Source organism: Ovis canadensis, chromosome 8, assembly GCF_042477335.2.
Source record: "Ovis canadensis isolate MfBH-ARS-UI-01 breed Bighorn chromosome 8, ARS-UI_OviCan_v2, whole genome shotgun sequence".
In the NCBI taxonomy this organism is placed as follows: Eukaryota; Metazoa; Chordata; class Mammalia; order Artiodactyla; family Bovidae; genus Ovis; species Ovis canadensis.
Genome location: NC_091252.1, coordinates 47,546,228 through 47,567,949, shown reverse-complemented (window position 1 = coordinate 47,567,949; position 21,722 = coordinate 47,546,228). Strand labels below are relative to the sequence as shown.

The window sequence follows — 21,722 nt, the reverse complement described above, 5'->3', positions numbered from 1 at the left end:
GGTAGCCATATCAGTCCATGGAGAGAGATGGGGAACACACAAAAGGCTCCACTAATCATCAACAGTACCAGTGTCATAGGTTTTATTCACTTTAAAGTATAATTACTGATTTGGTAAAATTGACATAACACTGGTTCCAACTAAACTAACTTCAGAAATCTGACTACAGTTTAATTTCTTAGAATGCACTTTTGCCCTGTAAAGCACCATTTCACCATGTAAGGCACTTAGGAAATGCTGGTTTACCTCTGTCCAAGCAGAAATCTCAGCTCCCTCTAGAACAGCAGTTCCCAATCTTTTTGGTACCAGGGATTACTTTTATGGAAGACAATTTTTTTTTCATGGACCTGGGGTGGGATGGTTTCAGGATGATTAAAGCACATTATATTTACTGTGTACTTTATTTCTATTATTATTATATCAGCTCCACCTCAGATTATCAGGCATTAGATCCCTAAAGGTGGGGACCCCTCATCTAGAAATTAACCACACTATTGAAGTTACCACACACAAAGAGCACAATGCTTGGAGGGGTATGAATGGAAGGACTGAGGAAGGGAAAGAAAATAGGCACTTAATTTGTGGATTTGAGGATTTTGAAATCCAAATTAAAGAGGGAATTATTCATCTTCTTTCAAAGTATATCAGTTGATGTCACATAGCTGGCAAGAGCTGAGCTACCAGGAAGTCCCTTAATAACAAGAATTAAGATATTGTGAGCATCTGCTTTCTGCCAGCTACTGTGCTATATATATTTTCTCTTTTAATCCTTTTCAGTTCTTAAAAATGGCTTTCCAAGTGGCACAGTGGTGAAGACTCTGCCTGCAATGCAGGAGACTCAGGCTCAATCCCTGGGTCAGGATCATCCCTTGGAGGAAGAAATGTCAGCCCACTCCAGTATTCTTGCCTGGAAAATCCCATGGATAGAGGAGCATGGTAGGCTACAGTCCATGGGGTTGCAAACAGTCAGACACTACTGAGTGACTGAGCATGCAAGCCATCCTTAAAAAGTGAGTGCAAATGTCTCCATTTCACAGATGGGAAAACAGAGGATCAAAGGAGCAGAGCTGCACTCATAGTCTCACAGCTGTTGCATGTTTGAACCCAGATACATCTGACACCAAAGTCTGTGCCTTTCCCTTGCAGGTTGCTTCAAATTATACTGTGCTTTTAAAAAAGCAAAATCACAATTCCAGCGCAATATAACTTCCTAGAATGAGGTCACAGATGGTAAACAGATGGCTCAGACTCAGGCCACAAACGTTGTCAATGCCCAACAAAAGCAGGTTCCTCTCTCGTGGCCCTTAGCTCTACCCTCACCATGGATCATCTCTCACCCCTTCCAGCTCCCTGGACCTTGGATGCCTATGGCAGAGAAAAAGGAAGTGGGAAGTTACTCCCTTAGATAAAGCAGAATGTTAAATTCCTCCATTCATAGGCTCTCAGACATTTCCAGGTTCCATCCAAACTCCAGCCAATCCTTTTTGCATGGTAGCTTAAACACAGACACTGGCACTTCAACCCAAATGAGCTTTCAATCACCACCTGCTCATCAGCAAGATGTCACAAGCCAATGAGAACAGAAAACAGAGGAAAGCCCTGGATAAGAGGAAGAAAGTAGCAGTCTTTTACTAAATTATCAAGATATGCATAATCCAAAAAAAGGAAATCAACTATACTTTAATTTTTTTAAAAAAAGATATACATAATCCACCCCCCAACACGTATCTTATATGAAACATAACAGTGTTTGCCTCATGACTACACTAAGTCAGAAGACAAATCATGCTTCTCTGGAATTCCAGTAAAGCCTTATTTGAATTTGTCCATCCATTCACATGTTTTTCCATGATGTGACTCAAAGATCAGAGCCTTTTTCCCTCGGAACAGCCAGAGACGAGTTATCAGGCTGATCATTTAGTCAACACCAAGTGGCTTCCATCTAGGAAGTAAAGGGGAGGTCCTGTGAGTCAGTGCCCTCCAGGTCAGGATAACAAGACAGGAAGGAGGGAAAGCCAGAGAGGCCTGTGGAAGGGGAAGCAGCCAGGCAGCAGCACCACCAAAGGACCAGAGGATGACATACCTGCCCAGAGCATGCTGGGAAGTTCTCCATTCCCAGCCTCTGAACAGCGTCCCCAGGAGACAACCTTTTCTGCCATTCTCCTTCAAAACCAGAAAAGAGTCAGTGCTGCCCCTGCCCCAATGTCCACCTACTCTCTCTCTCTCTCTCTCTCTCTCTCTCTCTCTCTCTCTCAGAAATAGCCTGCTGCCACAGGAGGTAATTTAGTACCTGATGTCATTTTTTTTTTTAAAGGATGAGTTGGTTTGCCAATTCAATGACTTTCGTTTGTCAAGAACATACAATGTTAAATCTGATTGTAGAAATGAAATAATTAGTAATATCAATTTTGTATCTATGTAATCGAAAAACAAACAATTCGATAAAGCAAAATGTTTGCAGGCCACATTTTTTTCTTACAAAATAAAAATGTCCTTAAGGGGAAAAAAGATACATCCTTAACTGAACGTCATTGAGAAGGCAGCACTGCTAATTTAACCCCCTAAACTGTCAATATCTATACTTATCAATACTTGTGAAGCAGCAACACAGAGGCAGTGTTTTGCTCCATCATGAGTTCAGATGAAAGCCTATCCAGAACTTGGGTAGCCTAAACCTGCAGGTCTTACTCATTTAAACCCATTCCTCTCTCCCAGACATTTTCTCCCAGCCCCCAACCCCATACAGAGAGCCAGGGGATACAGTCAACACTCCAGGCTTTAACCCTGGCTTCACCACTTACTCAACGGACCTGACCTCAGCTTCCTCACATAGGAAATGGGGAGTGTGATCCTGGCCCCAACCACCACACAGAGCTGTCAAAAAAACAAATGAAGTAATGAATGCGACAGCATTTTAAAGAAATGTGAATTCAACATGGGGAAAAATGTTGAGTATAAATGATGAATTCAAGACCACTTATGATCATTTTGACAAAAGAATTACAGTTAGTGAAAAGTATATGAAAGGTACGGAAGGTAAGATTATTTAAATGAGTACTGGTATTACGTACTGTAAAACTGACTAAGTGTCCCAGCTCTTTCCTTTACCAAATTATTTTGGTAGTTATAAAATCACTATTAATTACTACTAACAGCTTTGATTGTCAAAAAGTACTATCCACACAAATGTGACTTCAATTTGTTTCTATGACAATTCAATTACATAACAAGTCCTTTGAAAAGGACAAGGGGTTTTGATGTTCAATTTTATCATAATAATAATTCAACACAATTAAGGGGCAATCCTGATTTGAGAGTATACATTGGTATACAATTATTATTTTTAATGATCAAAAACATTAAATCTATTCAATGAGTGCTCCATTGATCTGAGGCACAAGAGTAAATCACTTTACATTTTGATGTAGATTGCTAAGTCAAAAGGTGATTCATTTGACATTATCTGTAATATAAAAGGATGGTTTTGCTAACCAGAAAAATAAAGTCCATTTTTTATAACTACTCAAATTATTGGTCAAGTTAATACATTTTTAAAAATTTCCTAGTAGTAACAACAATAATATCACTGGGCCTTTAAGTTCATTAAATTTTTAAAAATTTTTAAGTGCTCAGATTAACTCAACACTCAATACACTTGAAAGAGCAAACTAATATGAGCATGTTATGTTTACTGCTTTATGGTAAGGATACATAAGGTTTATATTCACAGAATATGTTAACACTTAAAAACCCTTTTTAATTATGAGAACAATGGTTTTATGCAAAGAAGAACAAAAATTATGGGATCTGCAAAAATTACAATGTAGATGTCCTCTTTGCCCCCCTTTCCCCATGAAGGAAGTATGGCTCCTTCGCCATTTGCCCTAACTTTTCCACAAATTTACAAGATTATCAGTAGATAGCAAGTTATAAGGACCACTAATGTAAATTGTCTCTATTTGTTCTGCCTTCTCTAACACTAAGATAGAAACTGCAACACAGAAAATTACCTTCTTCTATATGTTCAATGAATCACTCTAAAACAGGATGTTAGATTTTCCACTGAAACACTGTTCCATCCTAACCTTAGAAATAAACAGAGAAGTCTTCTTTACCCACAACAAAAATGGTTGAAGATATTAAATGTATCTGATTCCAAAATTACCAAATCACTCTCAAAAATCTTCTCTTTTACTTTCCAAGTGAAATATGAGCTTTTATTGCTTACAATTCACATTAGAAGTCTAGTTTAAAATACAATAACATTTTACTACTATATACTACAGAAAAGGACAAGGGGTTTTGATGTCCCCTCACAATATATAATCTATCAATCAGCTTAAATGAGATCACACATCAGTGAGTACTTGATGAATTTCAGTGGCAGTCTGTCTTTAATGGCATCAGTAGACTAGATCTCATGTGTATTTTTGCAACCTTCTACACACTGTAATTCGAACACTTTAAATGTGCCATCATAAATGGTATAGTGTCTATGTAAGGGAATGTTATTTAAGGATGATGTATCGTGATGTCTGTAGTTTATTTTAAAATGATTCAGCAGAGGAAAAAGTGCATACACAAATAGACATACACATAGGAAGAGAAAGACATAAAGCAAATATGGCTTATAGATGATGTGTATACGGTTATTCATTGTACTATTCTTTCAACCTTTTTGTATTTTTGAAAATTCTGTTTTAAAAGATTTTAAAGTGAGATTTTTATATCTTATTGGTTTATCCTTAAGAATAGATTATAAAAGTTTTGTTTTTAAAACATAAAGAGAATCAAGACCATTCATTTTTCTAGAAATTACTTTTCATAGTTTATTGGGTGTTCGACATTTTCAATTTTCTTCACATTGAGTATTAATGTTTTCCATCTGAACTGCCTATGAATAATTAATACTACTAATTAAACAAACTCAAGGAAATACAAATTCAAGAAAATTACTTAGGCTTTACACAGTATGCTCTTTTTCACTCTCTACGTTTCTCTGGACTTTGTCCACAGTCACTGTTACTAGCTAGACACCAGCTCCATTCAGCTCTCCTCTTGAAAATAATTAGGGAGTAAGGCTTTGTCAGCCTGTCATACTTAACACTTACTTCAAAGCCTGTGGGCACTCAAAGTTTATAGAAAGGTTTTTTTTAAAAGCTAACAGGGTATGTGTGCCTTACAGATAGTCATGAGCTGGTCAGTTGTTTTTGTTTTTTTTTTTCCTGTTTTGGGTTTTTTAGGGGGAGGGATAGCCCTTAATGAAGAGCTACACAAGCTTCATGGAACCTCAAAGACTCAGAGAAAAACTAAGAGAATTTTTAAAATTTAATCATAGTGTCTTCTTTTTTCTCCAGATTTTCAGAATATCAACATTTTGTACAGAGGTCATACAAAGCCAGTATAAGTGCCACCTGCCTCTAAAATTCCTACATTCACTGCCACAGTCAAATTAAAACAAGGTAGCTGAATATTTCTATTCATCATTACTTTTGTTAGATAATAATGACTGATTTTTCTAGGCATATTTTAACTTGAACAATAAATTTACCATCAGGAAATCAGAAAAATGAGTTTCTCAGGAATGTAGCTCCCACCAAAATGTCACACTTTCATTTGACCAATGATTATCTAAAATTCTCTCTGCTTTCATGACATGAAAACCCCCTCACAATATATGCTATTAAAATATCTAAATTTGGAAAACCTCTGGCCTGTCAAGTTATTTGGAGGGGCTTGTGGTTTGCCGTGTATTGTTTGAGACAGTGTGTTTGGAAGGAATTCACTTATCATTCTCAGGCTTCACAGAGAACTAGCCCTGAAAACAAATGTATGTGGTAGTTCACTGCTACCATAGAGAATCAATAGCCATCTATTTAATTTGCTAAGACAATGTAAATTAGTAACTTCCAGCCAGATGTGTGATATACACATCAAACAAACTGCAACCTGTTCATTATGAAAATCCTGTCAACACACACAGAGCCACTTGATGACATTCCATCTAAGGCAATTTCCACATTTACAGCCATAAAAATTGTTCTCAGAATTTTTATACAAAGAATTGGAGCTGAGACTCATAAAAGGGTAATCAATTTCAGCTTTTCATCTTGTGTGCTTCTGTATGTTTATTTCTCTTTTCATTCAGCAGTATAAAACATTCAGAAAATCGTATGCAATGCTATTTTTTCTTCTGTAAATCATTTATCCTCATTACATCTTTTTAATCTTATGTAAAGTTGGGAGCCTAATCCTGCAGCTCTGAAGAAGTGTGTAAAGTGAAGAATGAGAGTCAACAAAAGAAAGAAAGTACACTTGCCCACCAGAAAACAAAACAGAATATTTCAAAATGACTCTAAACATAAATTAAGTTTACCCATTGGGAGGTCCAACTTGCATTCTGATCATTTATATGGGGCTGTGTGACTATATACCCTGCTGTTTGATAAAAAACTATTACTAACCACAGGCACCCACCAGAGAACAGAGTGTATGTATAATGCTCGTGATGTCTCAGACATACAAAGCACCTTCTTAAAGAATGTCCGTTTCCTTTCCATGGTAAGCAGACATAATTTTTCACTCTAATACTTCTGCTTCACAAAGTGGCTTGTTTTATGAATTATATTTTGCCGTTTTCTCTTATGTTTATCTTAATAATGTGAAAAGCTGCATTTATTAAAATAGATGGTTTTGTACCCCAAATATTGGTATGTTTTCTGCTCTGTATTAAAATCCACAGCCTTCTTGTTATTACAAAAACTTAACAGTATCCATTTCAATACCATTTACTAAAATGAAAGAAAGAAAAAGTTTCTTAATCACCAGCTATTTTTCTTGAATACTGAATCCTCATTTAAGCCAAATTCATTTTCCAAGTCTACTGAATTAAATTTTATTGTAAAACAGGGCAGAGTAAATAATCTTATCGCCAAGCATAATATTTCCAACTACTACATTTTTAATTTGCTAAGTTAAAAGAACATGAAATTAATCTATTCCTCATGGCCAATAGTATAGTCTGATTCAAGATAGCACCCTTTAACCAACATTCTAATGTCAAAATAGCATTCCTACTAAGTGCTCAGTATGTCAATGCTTCCAAAGTAAATAACTGCTCAGGCTCTCTAAAATCACAAGAATTTCAACCTGCACTAAAATATGAAAAACAACAAGAGGTAACTGCACACAAAAGGGTTCTTCATAAAGGCTTCAACGCTAAGCAATTCTACTTTCACAAACATTATACAGAATTTGTTTTCTTCACCAGTGGTATACCAGGACATGTGATCAGCCTACAGGGCCACATTGGCAAACCAAAACGATTATTGTTTCTAGAGAGACTAAGGCTCCAGTGTGGTCACCTGGCCGCCCTGCCAGTCTCATCCACAGGTGGCTTCCAGGCCGGTTCTTCACCTAGAGAGGACAGGGCAACAGAAAGGCCCTGCCACGACTTGCAGCCCTAGCTCCCATGGCGTCTCTTCACTTCCTAGAGGTTAAAGTTAGACCCTCCTGGTCACTTAAACCCTCTTTGTGGTTCAGGGAGGAATCACTCTCAGAACTCTGAACTTTGATTGGAGACTCTGGTTAAAATTAAGCACTTCAAACCCAGCTTTGAAAAGTGAAACAGATGTCCTGTTTGTTCACTATAAATGGCTCGGTACATAGGACCCTTCTCTCTCTCACTCCCTCCCTCCCTTCCTCTCTCTTCCTGCCATATTAAATTTTATTTAAGAGTGCGCTTAAAAGGTTAAAAAAGAGAGAGTAGAAATCAAAAAATAGACTGTGAAGGGGAAAACTCCTAAACCTTTCTCTGGAACATAAGGACCGCTCTTCATGATGATGAAAGTGCTAGAGCTGTCACCTCCCAGCGCAGTCAGTGCTCGGGGTCAAAACCAACCCTACCCAGTGGACCCCAGCCTCGCCTGAGGAGACCAGGGTCGCCTGCAGTGGGCCACGGAGTCCCAGACGTGCACTCACGTGAGGACGTAGTTGACGCTGACGATGCAGTGCGGCCTGGACGAGCGGCTGTTGTGCACGATGGTCGCATAGCTCTGCACCCACACCCAGCCGCCGTGCTTCGCCAGGAACCGGTAGTATTTGGTGGTCACCTGCCCCTTTACCAGCACTGATGGAGAGACAGAAGACGGCTCGTGGTGAACAGACTTGCTCCTGAATCGGCCCAAATGTTATCCCTGGCGGTGGGGAGTGCAGGTCCCCAGGGAGCCCTAAGAGCTGCACCCAGGCAGGAGGGAGAGACATCCAGAACATTCCCAAACGAACAATTCGTCCTGTCGAGCTGCATTGAGTCCTCCGGTCCCTCAAGATTTAAAAAAGAGGGGAACACCTAAAAGTTGGGGGATTCTCGACACTCGACATTCTAACTATAGAAGGTCAGGTGTGGGCATCAACTCCCGGATGCTCACATTCCCTGTCCCAGGAGATTAAGCTCAAAGCAAAGTTGTTTCAAAGCTAAAGTGAGTCAGTGCGAGCTTGAGCCCAGTGGGGAAGCCTTAGATTCCATTTCCATCTTGGGGGAGGGGAGGAGGTGGAACAAGACCTTCCTGGGAGAACTTCACCCGGGAACTCAGAAACTCCCTCGGCCTGCAGGAGGCCCGGGGATGATTAGGGAGATGAGCTGGGGCCAGTGCTGGGGCAAGGCGCGCTGGGCCTCTCCTAGCAACACCACCGCCCCTTCCCCTTACCAACACCGTCCCGCCCCCACCTCCCGCCCGGCAAGGTGGCGTCTTACGCAGGTGGTGGGCGCAGCGCAGGTGGAAGGTGTCGCAGCCGTGAACGTGGTGATACAGAGTCTTCTCAATCAGGTCCTGAGGTTCGTACCCTGTCAGCTCCGCCACTCTGCGGAGAGTAACCCCACCGGATGAGCGCGGGTTGCGGGACTGCCCCCACCGCGAACAGCCACCTCAGAGCTGTGCCCATCCTCAATTCTCAGGGCCCCCTCAGTCACCTCATCCACAAAATGGGTCGACGAGGGGCTCTCGGCGACTGAGCTGGGCCGCCCTCCCGCTAGGGGGGACTCTGGCCCTGACCACCCACCTGGAGTCCAGGAAGATGAGCTTCATGTCCAGGCTGGCGCGGAACATGAACATGTTGCTGTGCAGTTTGATCTCCGTGACGGCGCTGGGAGGCAGCGAGTGGCCCACGGCCACCAGGCCCACGTTCTGGTAGCAGCCATCGAAAGGGGACATGTCCAGGCTGTACTGGCGGATCTTCAGGTAGCCGCTGCAGTGAATGACCTGAGGCGGATGGGGAAGGCCGGAGGCTCAGCCACAGGCAGGAAACACCCCAAAAAGGTGGAAAAGGGACTGAAACATTTGCAGACTTTTCTCGGCCACAAACGCCTGTGCCCCACAGCCGGTGCACTGAAGTGTCCACAGTTATGGGGCTCCCACGTGTCTCAAGGGACTGACGGTCCTGCCCCAGTGGACTCATTTAAGAGCTGATGAAAATGCAGAGGTCTGAGCCCGCCCAACCCTAATACATTCAGATCGCCAAGTGGGGCTCTGGGATCTTCATGTTCGCTGCCATTAAACAAGAAAATCTTGCATTCCAGCTAAAGCTCTGGTTCTTAACCTCTGGCGGGGGAGGGGGCAGAATCTGTCTCTATGAGTAAACTCTTCGAATCTACCGAACTGTTTCAGATGCTTTACACATCCCTAAGGCCCATTACCAGTCCGAGGTTAAGATCCCCAGCGTTCAAGGCAGTATTCGAACCCACTGAGACGTAAGCAAGCTTAAAACAGTCTCCAGCTGTTCACAAAGTTTAATGGCCCTTGCCACGCGCCCGTCACAGCAGCGCTGTGACGTTTGGGGCTGGGGCGGGGGAGAGCCGTCCAGGGTAGTCCTGGCTCCAGGAACCCCTCTCCCCGCCCTCACGAGCCTCCAGTCCTGCCCCCTTCGCCCGCACGCTGCTCGCTGGGCGCGGCCGCCAGGAGGCGTGGATCTTTCTCAGCCACGCACCTTGTAGCCGCCGCAGGTGAGGCCCGCGTTCCTCTTGGCCAAGACGCACTTCATCCTCAGGAAGAAGGAGCGCTCGATCTCGTACTCTGCGGGGGGTGGGGTTGGGGTGGGGAGCACGTGAGAAAAGCGGCGGCGCCACGGTCCCTGCCATAGCTAAAGGAGAAACAGCTGGCAGCTGACTGCGATGGGTCCCCGGTGTCGCTCGCACGCGGCTGCCTTACCCTGGACGAAGTGAGAGTGGTAGGGTTGGTGGGCCGTGAGCACCGCTGTCATCTCGTCGTGGTCCGCCGGGTGGATGTATTCGTAAATGCTGTTCCCGGTCAGCTCTACCTGTAAAGAGGTGGGTATCACCGTCTCCGAGGTGGTGGGACGTCCCACGGAGGGGCTGAAAGATTGAGCCAGGGGGTCTGCAGGGGACAGGAGCCTCAGCTCCAGAGCTGATCCTGAGTTCTAATTCCAGTTCTGCCTGCTACCTATTGCAACCTATCTAAGCCTCAGTTTCCTTATCTGTGAGAGGAAAGAATAACAATAGTAATTATAGTAATAGTAGCAGTAGTAATAGTAACAGCTTCCTGGCAATCTGAAAAAGACATCATGACATAAATATGTAGCCACCTCCCATGGTCTTTGGTTTAGGCTATAGCTGCTGGAAAAGGCAGCCAAAAGGGCTTGGGGTGGTTGCTAAAGGACAATTACAGGAAGGGGAAGATCCAGACCTCCTGCCAACTGAGATGTTTTCAGTCCTAGAAACACATAGAAACGCTTTGGGAAAGCCCCACTCCCTGCCTCCAGCCCTGGCTGTAAATATTGAAGGCTGGAGGTGTGGACCACTCACCTACCTGAGAAAGACCCAGGTGGACTGAGGCTGTCTCAGAGATGTACATGATCTTCCCATCTGGGGCCACCACAAAGATGAAACCATCCAGAGTCTGCGGAGACAGAAACCATTGAATGGAGAGCCCTCTGGGCCATTGGGAGAAATTGGGGGTGGGGGGGAGTGATACAGAAGTACAGAGAGATGGTGTAGACAGAAGCTAGCAGGAAGGAGGGCGAAAAAAAAAAAAGAAAAAACTCTAGCCACAAGAGTTCTTTTGTTTATTCCAAATTTGTAAGCATGGAGGAAGTGGTGGGTGAAGCTACTGTCCTCCAAGACTGAGGATTCAAGAAATGAACAAAGCAGACATATCTACACATACACAAACATTCTGGGGGAAAACCATAGCCTGTGATAAGAGGTGGGATGGGTACTAAGAAAACCAGAGGTTTCCTGTGTCAGTCTTGGAGAGTTTCATGGTGGGACATTCTATAATGGAAAGCGTGCTAGTGGGGTTTGGGGAACAGTAGGCACTGGGAGATGTGGAAGGGCTGGCAGTCTGAAAAGTTTGTAGACAGAAGGCAGTTGGCCAGTGGCTCTGGAAAGAGTCCAGGAGAGGGGGATTTAGGAGATGAGAGTCTTTCGGAGCAGCAAGTCCACACAGCCGTGCTACAGAGTATATGTGCACGTTTACACTGATGTAGCAAACTGACAGGCTCTCCACGAAGAAATATCTTAGACTTTCACCATTTCTTTATCTTTGTGAATAAGGCTTCAGTCCAGGTGGTGGAGCATCAGGATGAGTCAGATCCTGCTCTCAAGGAGCCGGAAATGTATAAGGGACAACAGACCTAAAGCTGATATAATGACCATACAGCTGAATGGACAGTGCTGTGAAGGACTAGAGGCTGAGTAGCCTGAGACCTGGGGAAAATCAGAGTGGTCAGAGAAGCAGAATTTAGAAGAGCTGTCTGAGCAGAACCTTGAAGAGGAAGCCTGAATATGAAGAGGGAAGAAGGTCATCCTAGACAGAAGAATAACATATAGAAAGCAGGCACTGGGGGAGAGGAGAGGATGCATCTGGTGTATTGAGGCATGAAAAGTTTGGTGTACCAGAGATGAGGCTGAGGAAATACACTGGTGCTGGATTGTTGGAGAGTTTGGGATGTCATTCTGAGGAATTCAGAGATGCTTTGCAGGTATCAGGTTCCAACAGAGTAGGGAAATAAATAGCAGGCTTAAATGTAGATGTGTTGGTAGTGTTTTTTGTTTCATTTTTCTGGCAGAATGTGGACAGTGACCTATAGGAGGAAAGAGGGGAGATGAGGAAATCAGGGATGGTCAAGCCTCAACTTGGTGGTTCAAGGAAGACAGAGTAGGGAAAGAGTCTAAGATGATCCTGGCTGTTGTGGAATTTGTGGTGGCAGAAAGAGAAGCTGAGACTGAGTTCAAGATCATTGAAATTTACAGAGGCATGGTGAGTTTTAGTATGAGTGGAAGTCTGGAAGAAGGAGATAGTGAGTTCTTGTCTTGGGCATGCTAAATTTCGGGTATAGGCAGATTTCCATTTGGATGTGTCCAGATGGCAGCAGGAAATAAAGGTCTGTTGCTCAGGAGAGGGATGTCTAGACAAGAAGTCATGCAAATGTGGGGAAAGGAGTTGATATGGTAGTGTTGGCTGAGATAACCCAGGAAGCCTTGAAGCTGTAAGAGGAGAAACAAAGCTGGAGCCTTGGGGAAATGCCAGCATTTATAGTCAAACAGTGGTGAGAAAACCTAGACTAGCAAGCAGAGAAGGGGAAGAATCCAGGAAAATGTGCTACTTTAGAGACTAAGGGAGAGGCAGAACGTCAAGTAAGCCATGTCACCTCCATCCAGTCTTTGCCCAAATGTCACCTTCCCAGTGAGGTCCTCTGCAACTGTCTTACCACTAAAAACAGCCCTCTTCTTCTTCACCTTCTTTTTCTCCATGGCACCCACACCACTGTCTTACTATGCAGTGTACCTGAGTGGATTTGCAAGGCTGCTCTCCTTAGAATGTCAGTTCCATGAGGCCAGAGCTTTCTGCCTGGCATGCAACTGGCCCTCCTGTGTTTGTGGAATGAACGAGGTCAGGTAAGATAACAGATGAGCATCTTATGCTGAACAGCAAAATACAGCCTGTGCAGAGCACACCTTCTAGGAGAGAAGCCATACTGCAGAGGTGTCGGAGTAAGGAGAGCTGGGTAAGCCATGGAAACTGAGAGGATCACTAAGTCCTGTGAGGAGTCTGGGATGAAGATGAGGGAAAACATTGGGCGAGGACTAGAAGGGGTGACTGTTTGGGTTGTGCTGTCTTGTTTATATTGATGAGGAAAGTTAGCTGGGAATATGGAGGGATTTCGGAGGGGGTCAGTTGCTGAGAGACAACCGATGAAAGTTGTCCCCGAGAAAGGGAAGAGATAGTGCCTTTTAGTTAAATTCAGGGCTGTGGAGGCCACACCTGGAAGGGAATGCTCACACAGGGCCTCTCTTTGCCCTATGAAACTAAAATCTCTTTTGGCCTCTGGGATTGAAGGAGGAACTGAATAGTGATGAGACTGGAAAGGCCAGGCCACTCCTGCCATGAGACGCTAAGCATGCCTGGCCAGGGAGGGGGAACCATCTGAGAGTCCCCAGTCTGATGCTAAGGCTCCCACGTGAGGAGCTTTGGTGGACTTGAATAACAAGAATAAAGGGGTGCAGGGTGGGGTACAAGTGTCAAGCCTAAAAATTCAACGGGGAGTTTTACTATTTTAAATATTTGCTAGGTGACTTACTCTGGCAATGGACAATTTCAAACGGTGTACACTGCAAACAACGTGGTAATGGGCACCTCCACAATGGATAAACTCATTACCTGGGGAGGTATGTGTGCTACCCCGAGGGTCCCTGCACAGCCTGGCAGGGCTGGGATGAGGGCGCCTGGAGAAAGGAAGGAGCCCCGGAGCTACAGGAAGCAGATGAAACGAGTTGTGGTCGCAGCTGCACCCGAAATGTGTAGGCTTAAAGTACTGACGGGCATTTCTACCAGATCCCGGCTATTTCTGGGATAAATTCTTCATTTCGGACGGTTGTGCAGCCGGGCTTCGGCAGCTTGGCCCGAGGGCTGCTGTTCCCTCTTCCGAGTGGTGTCGGATGGTGCGCCCTCCCTCTGTTCAGCCGTCCTGACTGTGGCCTTAAAGGGCTCCCCTCCAAACCCAACGCGCCTATCGTCACCTGCTCCTCCCTCTCCACCTGGCCAGGAGACTTCCACACCCAGCGAGGTCAGGAGCCTAACATTTTAACTTTATAAGGAGTCATAGGGACCGCGTGTGAGACGGCCATCTTCGGACAGTTTCCCATTTTCTGGGGAACAGGAAGCCTGGCTCCGGCCCTCGCACACGTGCCGCGTCAATACCTGGAGCAGGTGCGAGCCCAGTTCGCGGCCGACGTTGTCCAGGGGGCTGGTCCTACTCGAGTGGCCCCACGCCTCGCCAAGCCCTGTGAAACACAGAGACACCCTTAAAAGATGCACTCCGACCCGGCTGGCGGTTTGAGAAGTAGTTTAGTGGGTCTGTCACCCAGGCAAGCTTTCACACACAACCGGACACCGTCCGGGCTCCCTGCCTACCTGGACCGCGGAAACCCATGGAGTCAACTGAGGCTCCGCCCTCTCAACTCCAAAGGAGTTTAACAGACGTCAGACTCCCTCTCCCTCTGCATGACCGGCCCCGGCTTCTCAGGAAGGACAGGGTCCTGGCTGAGCGCCCCACTCACCCACCCCGGCAGCACCCCAAGTGGCCTCTTTTGAGGGCACTCTGTGCCCAGAGGGGCCCGACACAACAGCAGAGCGGTAACTTTTGTGCAGGTTCACTAGTGTGCTTAGAAGGGCGAGGGACACTACTCACCCCAAGTTTCATCATCCTTATCACGAGGCCGAGGGTGTCCACACATTCAGCGAATACCGCGGCCTGCCCAGAAAGACCTGAGACTGCGGGCCAAGGCCCGCTCGTCCTGGTGGGCTTTCTGATTGGCTGCGGGGCTCTCCAGCCCTTTTCCTCCCCTTGGCCTCTGACTTTAAAACGCTTCGGAAAAACTCGTTTGCTTGGGGATGGCTTCCAGCACCAGCTACCCTCTGCAACCCTTCCTCTGCCTTTCCTCTCTCTCCTAGCAGCCCCCACTTAATGCGTCCTAACCTCAGGTCCCCACCCTCACCCCAAGAAAAACCCAGGAGCTTTTCTGAAAGCCACTTATTTTCAGGTGCTAACACCATCTTACAATATTTACGTCCCATTTTGGACATAGGGAATCACTCCCCTTCTCTAATTCCCCGGCATCAACTACTAACAAAGACTGCCCCTTCCTGTCCTTGATGCTATCACCTTAAGCTCTCTCCAGGCTTTGCCACAAATCAGTTCTCTGGTGATGTCTTGAAAAATAAACCTCCCTGTATGCCCGTGGCTCATTTTTCAAAATTTAATATGGAGTTTGCTATGGTACCTGTTTTCAGGAAGAAAATGAAAAATTAGACAGAAGAAACTTGCAGAGGTTAAACTACTTATGGGTAATATCTTTTAACAATGTTGCTGCTGAAATTAACATAACTAGGTAGTCCAATTCTTTTATGCTTCCAACCACTGAACAAGGTTAAACGTGATAAAAATTGGGGGGGGGTGTGGAGGGGATAATTTACTGAATTACTGCTTTTATGGGACAAATCACTATGAAGTACCCAATAACAAACACTCCCATTGTAAATGGGGGTGGGGGCGGATCTTTCAGAATAAAACACAAGAGTTGGGACTCAAAGCGGCTTCCGAAGCAGGCGATCAAAACTGTGGTAACGAGTAACCGTGAGCGCCCCTTAAGCTCGAATCGGGTTTTTCTGGGTGTTTGCACATCTAAATAAATCTAACGATTTCCCCACCGCTCTGCAAACACTGATCCGCCCCCACCAACCCCCACCCTCGCCGGGACTCCTCTCCCTTCCTCGCGTTGGGCAACTCCTCCTGATTCTTCCTCCCTCCCCAGAGTGACTCCACTGCCCTGATTCCTGCGGTCCTCCTGGACCTTTCCGGAGGGCCCTGCCAGAGCAGCCGGCACACCACACAATCCTTCCTTCGCCTTGCTACTTTCTCTTAGCTCCTGCCGTCTGAGTCAAGCTCTATTCCTTGGTTTCACCCCCATCACACATACCCAACCAGAAGTGGCGGGAGGGTGTAGTCGAGGAGGTCGCACGGGGGAGTGGGAAAAGGATCCTGCCGGGAGAGCCCGGGACTCGGGTGGCGCTGGCCCTTTGACGCTGGGGCCCAACGGAGGCCTGAAAGCCCTGAGCTTCCTGGGACGAGGGGCCGGGCGCTCGGCGGGCAGGGAGCTGGCCGCAGCCGCCTTGCGTCTGGGACTGTGCCTTCCGCAGCTCCCCGAAGGGTGTGAAACTTGCTCGTGGAGCCAACAAACGCTTTATTCTAAAATTACTAAGGTTCTCCAAAGCGGCTGGGGACACCCGGGAGCCGCCTCCCGACCAGAATCATCTGAAACCCCCTCCCCGCGAGCTGAGCTCAATGTTGAGTACCGGTTCCGAACTCCCGGCGCCAGCCTCGGCTGGTTGTGGTCTCTGGGGGCGGCCTCATTATTATGCGCCTACGAGGGAAAAGTAAGACTTCCCTGCAGGTTAATAAACAGCCGGGCCGAGCACAGGGTGACAGGAGCCTCCCGCGCCCTCTCCTGTAACCCCCACCCCCTCACCTTTTAAGGAACCTTTTGCTTTCACGGAGCATTGCCTTCTCTCCCGTTCCCGGTTGAAACCTCCCGCACACGGTCGTGTCTGGGTTAATGTTTTATAAAGAACTGGCTGCCTTCCTCTACCTGTCTGGCTTCTCTGACCTAAGATCAGGGCTCTGAGCTCTCCTTTCAGCCGGCCCAGGACACCTTCCAAGCCCGGGGCATGGGTTTCATCTCTCAAAAAGCCGGGGGGTAGAGTGGAAGCAGAGACCCCTCTCCCTGGACCCCGTCACCTTCCTCCCGCACTGACGCGCTCCCACCCCCAGTTTCTGTTGGAGAGGGGGGTAAGCCGAGATTTCGTTTCTGCACTTGACCTACCGCAGAAAATTCGCAAATCCTTTGATTGTCTGTTTAAAATGAGGAGGAAACCAGCTCCCTTTGCGGCAGGATTACAGTGGGAACAAGATCTAAAGATTCTCTTGTAATTCGGTGAGGCCGAGGGAACGGGGTTTTGCAAAGGAGAGAAGGAGCTCTGCGAGGGAGGCGATAACTAAATCGGGTTTTAGACAAAAGGATTTTCCCCAGCTAAAGTGGCCGAAGACAAAGGAAAACATAATCTATTTTGGAAGATTTCCAAGATATGCCACATTAACCTTAGCAGATAAATTTTTCTTCTCCCCGCCCCCTCTCCCCTTAAAGTCTGGTTTATCATATTTACATAAGTAGTATTAGAAGGGATGTATCTATTATGGATCTAAAGGACTAGCTCACATTTCACGTGAAACCCCGGGCGAAGTTTCACTGTTGCTTTACCCTCAGTGCGCCGTTGAGCCATTTCCATTTAAATACCCCCTGACCCAAGGATTACCTCAATGGACTGACTGCACGGGTTTTGTAATTTCCTGAAAATGAGATTTCGATTTATAAAACAAGAAACCAATTAGTAACCAAATGAGGCGAAGTAGATCCACTAAAATTGACCTAATCCCACAGGCACAATTTAGGCCCGTTCTTGGCGAATGAATGATGAGCCCCAGTCTAGCGTGAGCCCAAAGCATCATCCAGCTGTGTTATTGCAAGCAGCAAAAATAAATTGATCGAGCTTTTCCTTCGGAATGAGTTTCATACCCTTGACAAAATATAGATTGCAGACCAGGTATCTCCTCCTTCACCCAGTCAGGAAGAGGAGGAGGAGAAGAGCTTGTTCTACAGTTTCGCGCCCCCCTCCCCCCGCCCCCTTTAATAAATACAGTATCTCAATAGAAAGGTGTTCTCCTTGTTGCCCTTCCCGGAAACCTTCAATTCTTGGATGACAGGGAGCTGTCCCGTGACCTGACCACAACTTGGTGACTGAGACGGGAAAAGCCCTCAGAGACCCCGCGTCTAACTTCTGGTCCCGGGGGTCTTGTCTCAGCCACCTGGTTTGTCCACAGGGCCTCCGCGTTCTCACTGTGCAACCCTTTCAGCCTCAGAACAAGCGGTATTCGTGTTCCGGCTCCAGGAGCCTCAGCGGCTGGGCTCTTTGGGGCAGAGAGGGACGGAGATCAGGAGCATTTCGCCCAGACCGAGCGGTCTGGAGCGGTCACTGGGCCGGAGGCCGCTTCGCGCACCGAAACGCACTCAGTACCCCCACCTGGGACGCCTGGTGCGGCCTCTGGGCCATCTGGCGGGTGTGGCCCACCTTCCGACGACACTGGTGGCCGCGCGGGGCTGGGGTTTGCCCCGTGCAGGGTCCCGGGCCCCAGAGTGCGCGTGTGCCCAGTACTCCCCTGCCTGCCTCGGAGACCCCCAGCCGCGCCCAGGGAATCCACTTCTGTCAGTGTGAACCTGGGGTGGAGACCGACGGCCGCAGCGCTGACACTCTCTGGGCGCTCGTTGGAGCTTCGGCCCCTGAGGTAGGGCTTCCCGGGCGGGGCCGAGCCCGAGAGAACACGAGCTGCAGGAACCAGGACAGGCCGGGCCCGGCCAGGTCCCGACTAACCCGTGGGACGCACACGCACGAAGGGCTGACAATAGTGTGCGACGGCTGAGAGCCTCAGGCAGTGTCTCCCCGAGACCGGACCTTCGAGGCTGGCCGGGCTGGGCGTCCGAAGACCGGCGCGGGGGAGGCCGGTGGGTCTGTCCCGCGGCGCGGGCCTGTCCCGCTTCGGTTCCACTTGGCTGTCGGGACGCACAGCTTTGCCCCTCGGGCGGCATCTTGGCTTTAGAGGAGTTTTAGAGGAGGGCCGGGCCTGGGGGCAGTGGCCCGCGCAGCACCAGGCTCGGCGGGCGGAGACGTCCTCACGCCCCAGGAAGGCAGAAACAAGGGCCCGCGCGAAGCGTAAGGAGACACCGCGCGGAGGCCGCGAGCTGGCGCACTCTCGGCCACCGGGGCCAAGGCTAGCGGGCCACTGGCCGCCGCCGCGGGGAGAGAATGGGCCGCACGGTGGGGATCTGGCCCGCGGGCCTTGGCCTACAAGCCTCCCCGGCGGCGGGAGCTTCGACAAGGTCGCTGTCCCTGGTCTGAGCCACGGAGGTCGAGTGATATCGCTCCGGAGCCGTCTGCGCAATGGCGCTACCTGAGGAAGAAGCTTTGGTCCTCAATGCTCAGACAATGTTTTAGTGTTTTCTGATTAGGAGGCCCATTGCAAAATAATTAAGGATTCCCCGTCCCCATGCAAAATTTAAAATTCCTTGGACCGCAGACTGAAAATGAGGGCACAGCTATTATCATAAGGTTTTAGCTGGGACGAAACCTTATTCTCTTGAGAAATACCTGATCCGACAAAGAAATGAGGCAAGAATTCATAGATTTGAATTCTGTGTCCACATTTGTATCTGAAAAACCTGGAATCTGCCAAGAATCCCCCAGATTGAAAAATAACTCCCCCTAGAAATCAGGTTTCTCCCCTGGAAATTTAACTTGATTTTAGTTTCAGAGGAGTGTACCCTGCTTAAAAGTATTCTGCCATAGCTTATCATACCCTGTTTTTATAGTTTTGCTGTTGTTGCTATTGTTACTGTTTTTATTAATGATTACTCCCTTTTCCAAAAAAAAAAAAAAAGTACTTCTGCCATTGATCTGGTCTACAATTTCTAGCACATAAATCTGCCTTGCAAATGCTCTGCCCAGAGTTTAGTTTTGTACTCTACATTTTAAGTCAACATCAAAACTGGAATTAAACAGAGAAACTCAGCGTGGAGCATAAACTGTGCTTAAAGGCGTTTAAATGAGAAAAACTTCTGTAAGAAAATAAACATGGAAACCTAATGCTCAATCATTTCCCCAAGCAGCAAGAAAAACAGCCTTAAATCACCCATCCACGTGGGAAATGGGGCCTCTTTTCCTCTTTCAGTTCTCAACCTCAAAAAAAATATAAGGTGATTAAGGATTTCAGTCTTGAGGTGAATATTACAGCAAGTGTCTGTGGAGGTTTGTTTAATCATCCTTTTCTTTCCAGCCTTTGTAGAGACTCCTACACAGTTACTGATTTCAATTCTGTCATTATTTTTATTTTGCCAAGACATGTTGACAAAGAAATGGCAGTAATGTTACCAAGATATTGAATGGCCATAGATTTGAAAACATTTGATCTTTTCAAAGGCCACACTATGCAAGCCACTATGCCCCCAGTAAAAACTGTATTATAACTGGATAACAAATACATATTTTAGTTGAACTTGTTCTTTTTTGTATACAAATCAAGTCATAACATATCTTTTTTTTTAACTTGCCTCTTTGGCTTTGAGAACACCAAAGACATATATATCCAGATATGCCAACTTTTCCTTTGCAAGGCTGTTTTAGAATAGAATATATTACCACTTGGGATATGCAGTTCTAATGATTTCCCACTAATTGTCCCAGACTTTTTGTTTTTATTTTTACTGTGAAATTTCCAATTTAATACTGTATTCTTAATTATTCCAGGGGCCCATATCCCGTTCTTCTGTTCCTTCTCCCTCGATTTTTTTCCCTCAACAGCTCAATTTTATCTATTGAGACAAATAAAAGCTGAAATTTGCTCTCAGACCAGGAATTTACTAGACTCCTGGGCGCAGGGTGGTTAAGAATTGTATTCAACAAATGGTGGGAGGTTAGCTATATTTTAAGGATCTTTCATTTTTTTCACGTGTAAGTATGGAAGGATTTCTGTTTAAGTCTTTTGGCATTACAGGGTATTATAAATAAAATGTAATATGAGCAAAACCAGTAAAGTTTTATAGTCATTTTTATGCCTAATAACTGATGCCACCAGATTTAGAATTATTTTAGATTATATATTTTGCAAAATCCATATGTTACATGTGATAGCAGGCTTATTGTGATGAAAAAGTTACCTTCATCTCACCTTTAAAAATTTGTTGAAGACCTACTATGTGCTAGGATGGTGTCAAGACAGATGTAAAAATGTACTTCATTTTCAAACAAATTATTTCCATCTCTCCACACTAAACTATATTACCTCCATAAAAAGTGCTCAGTTTCCCCCACTGCCATGGACCTAATATTGCCCACCTTTCTGCCTTCAGGCAACAGCTGAACCCAAATTTGGCACCCTCTGCAGGTTGTGCTTGGTTCTGCGGCCTTGTGATTATTTTGCTCCTTCTGAAAACTGTTAGTTTTATTGTTTGTTGCTGTTGTCCTTTAACATTTTAAAGGGCTGAATCTGGGTTTTGGACTTTTGAAGCTAATGTAGACTCAAAATTAAAACCTCATCCCTAGGAACCAGCTGTCCGGATGACCCTAACTCACCCGGTGGAGGCTTTGGGTGAGTTATGAGCTCAACAGTAGCTGGGGAAATAAATGATGTGCCCAGAGTTCACACATCTTCCATCCCCTCCTCCCCATAAACTCGCACGCATCCAAAGAAGGGAGAGGAAGGAGCGGCCCCTGGCCAAAACTCTGAAGGAAGGTGAGTGGGGCTGCAGAAAGTACATCACCTTTAAAGTAGCCACAGGGGACAGGCCTGGCCAAACAAGGGGACTCCAGCGGGAGTCTTCACCCGCGCTCTTTTTTAAAATTAATGAGAAGTTGGCTAAGAGGGTTTACTTTTTGTTCCTATTTATCACGCAATTTATAATTTGTGGAGTTAGCATTAAATTAAACAAGAAAGCTTGCTCTCTTAAAAACAAAACCAAAACAACAAAACCCAGCCCGATTCCCTCCGGCCGCGCCTGCCCGGGGTCTGCACGACACAGAGGAGCCCCTGGCCCAGCGACTCCC

The 21,722-nt window shown here is 46.3% G+C and overlaps 1 protein-coding gene across 3 annotated transcripts in view; it reads right to left on the bottom strand.

The window, feature by feature from the left end:
* Window positions 1-21,722, bottom strand: part of SIM1 (SIM bHLH transcription factor 1) — a 73,334-nt gene that overhangs the window by 48,223 nt on the left and 3,389 nt on the right. For 2 of the 3 annotated variants that reach the window (XM_069599228.1, XM_069599229.1), the window contains 7 exons: window positions 14,214-14,296; window positions 10,821-10,910; window positions 10,203-10,311; window positions 9,982-10,067; window positions 9,058-9,257; window positions 8,753-8,859; window positions 7,981-8,128 (listed from right to left, as the gene is read on the bottom strand). In XM_069599228.1, coding sequence (XP_069455329.1) covers window positions 7,981-8,128; window positions 8,753-8,859; window positions 9,058-9,257; window positions 9,982-10,067; window positions 10,203-10,311; window positions 10,821-10,910; window positions 14,214-14,296 — 823 coding nt within the window. Of the gene's footprint in view, window positions 1-7,980; window positions 8,129-8,752; window positions 8,860-9,057; window positions 9,258-9,981; window positions 10,068-10,202; window positions 10,312-10,820; window positions 10,911-14,213; window positions 14,297-14,703; window positions 14,955-21,722 lie in introns of those variants that run through there. The other variant, XM_069599230.1, reaches the window with a different exon arrangement.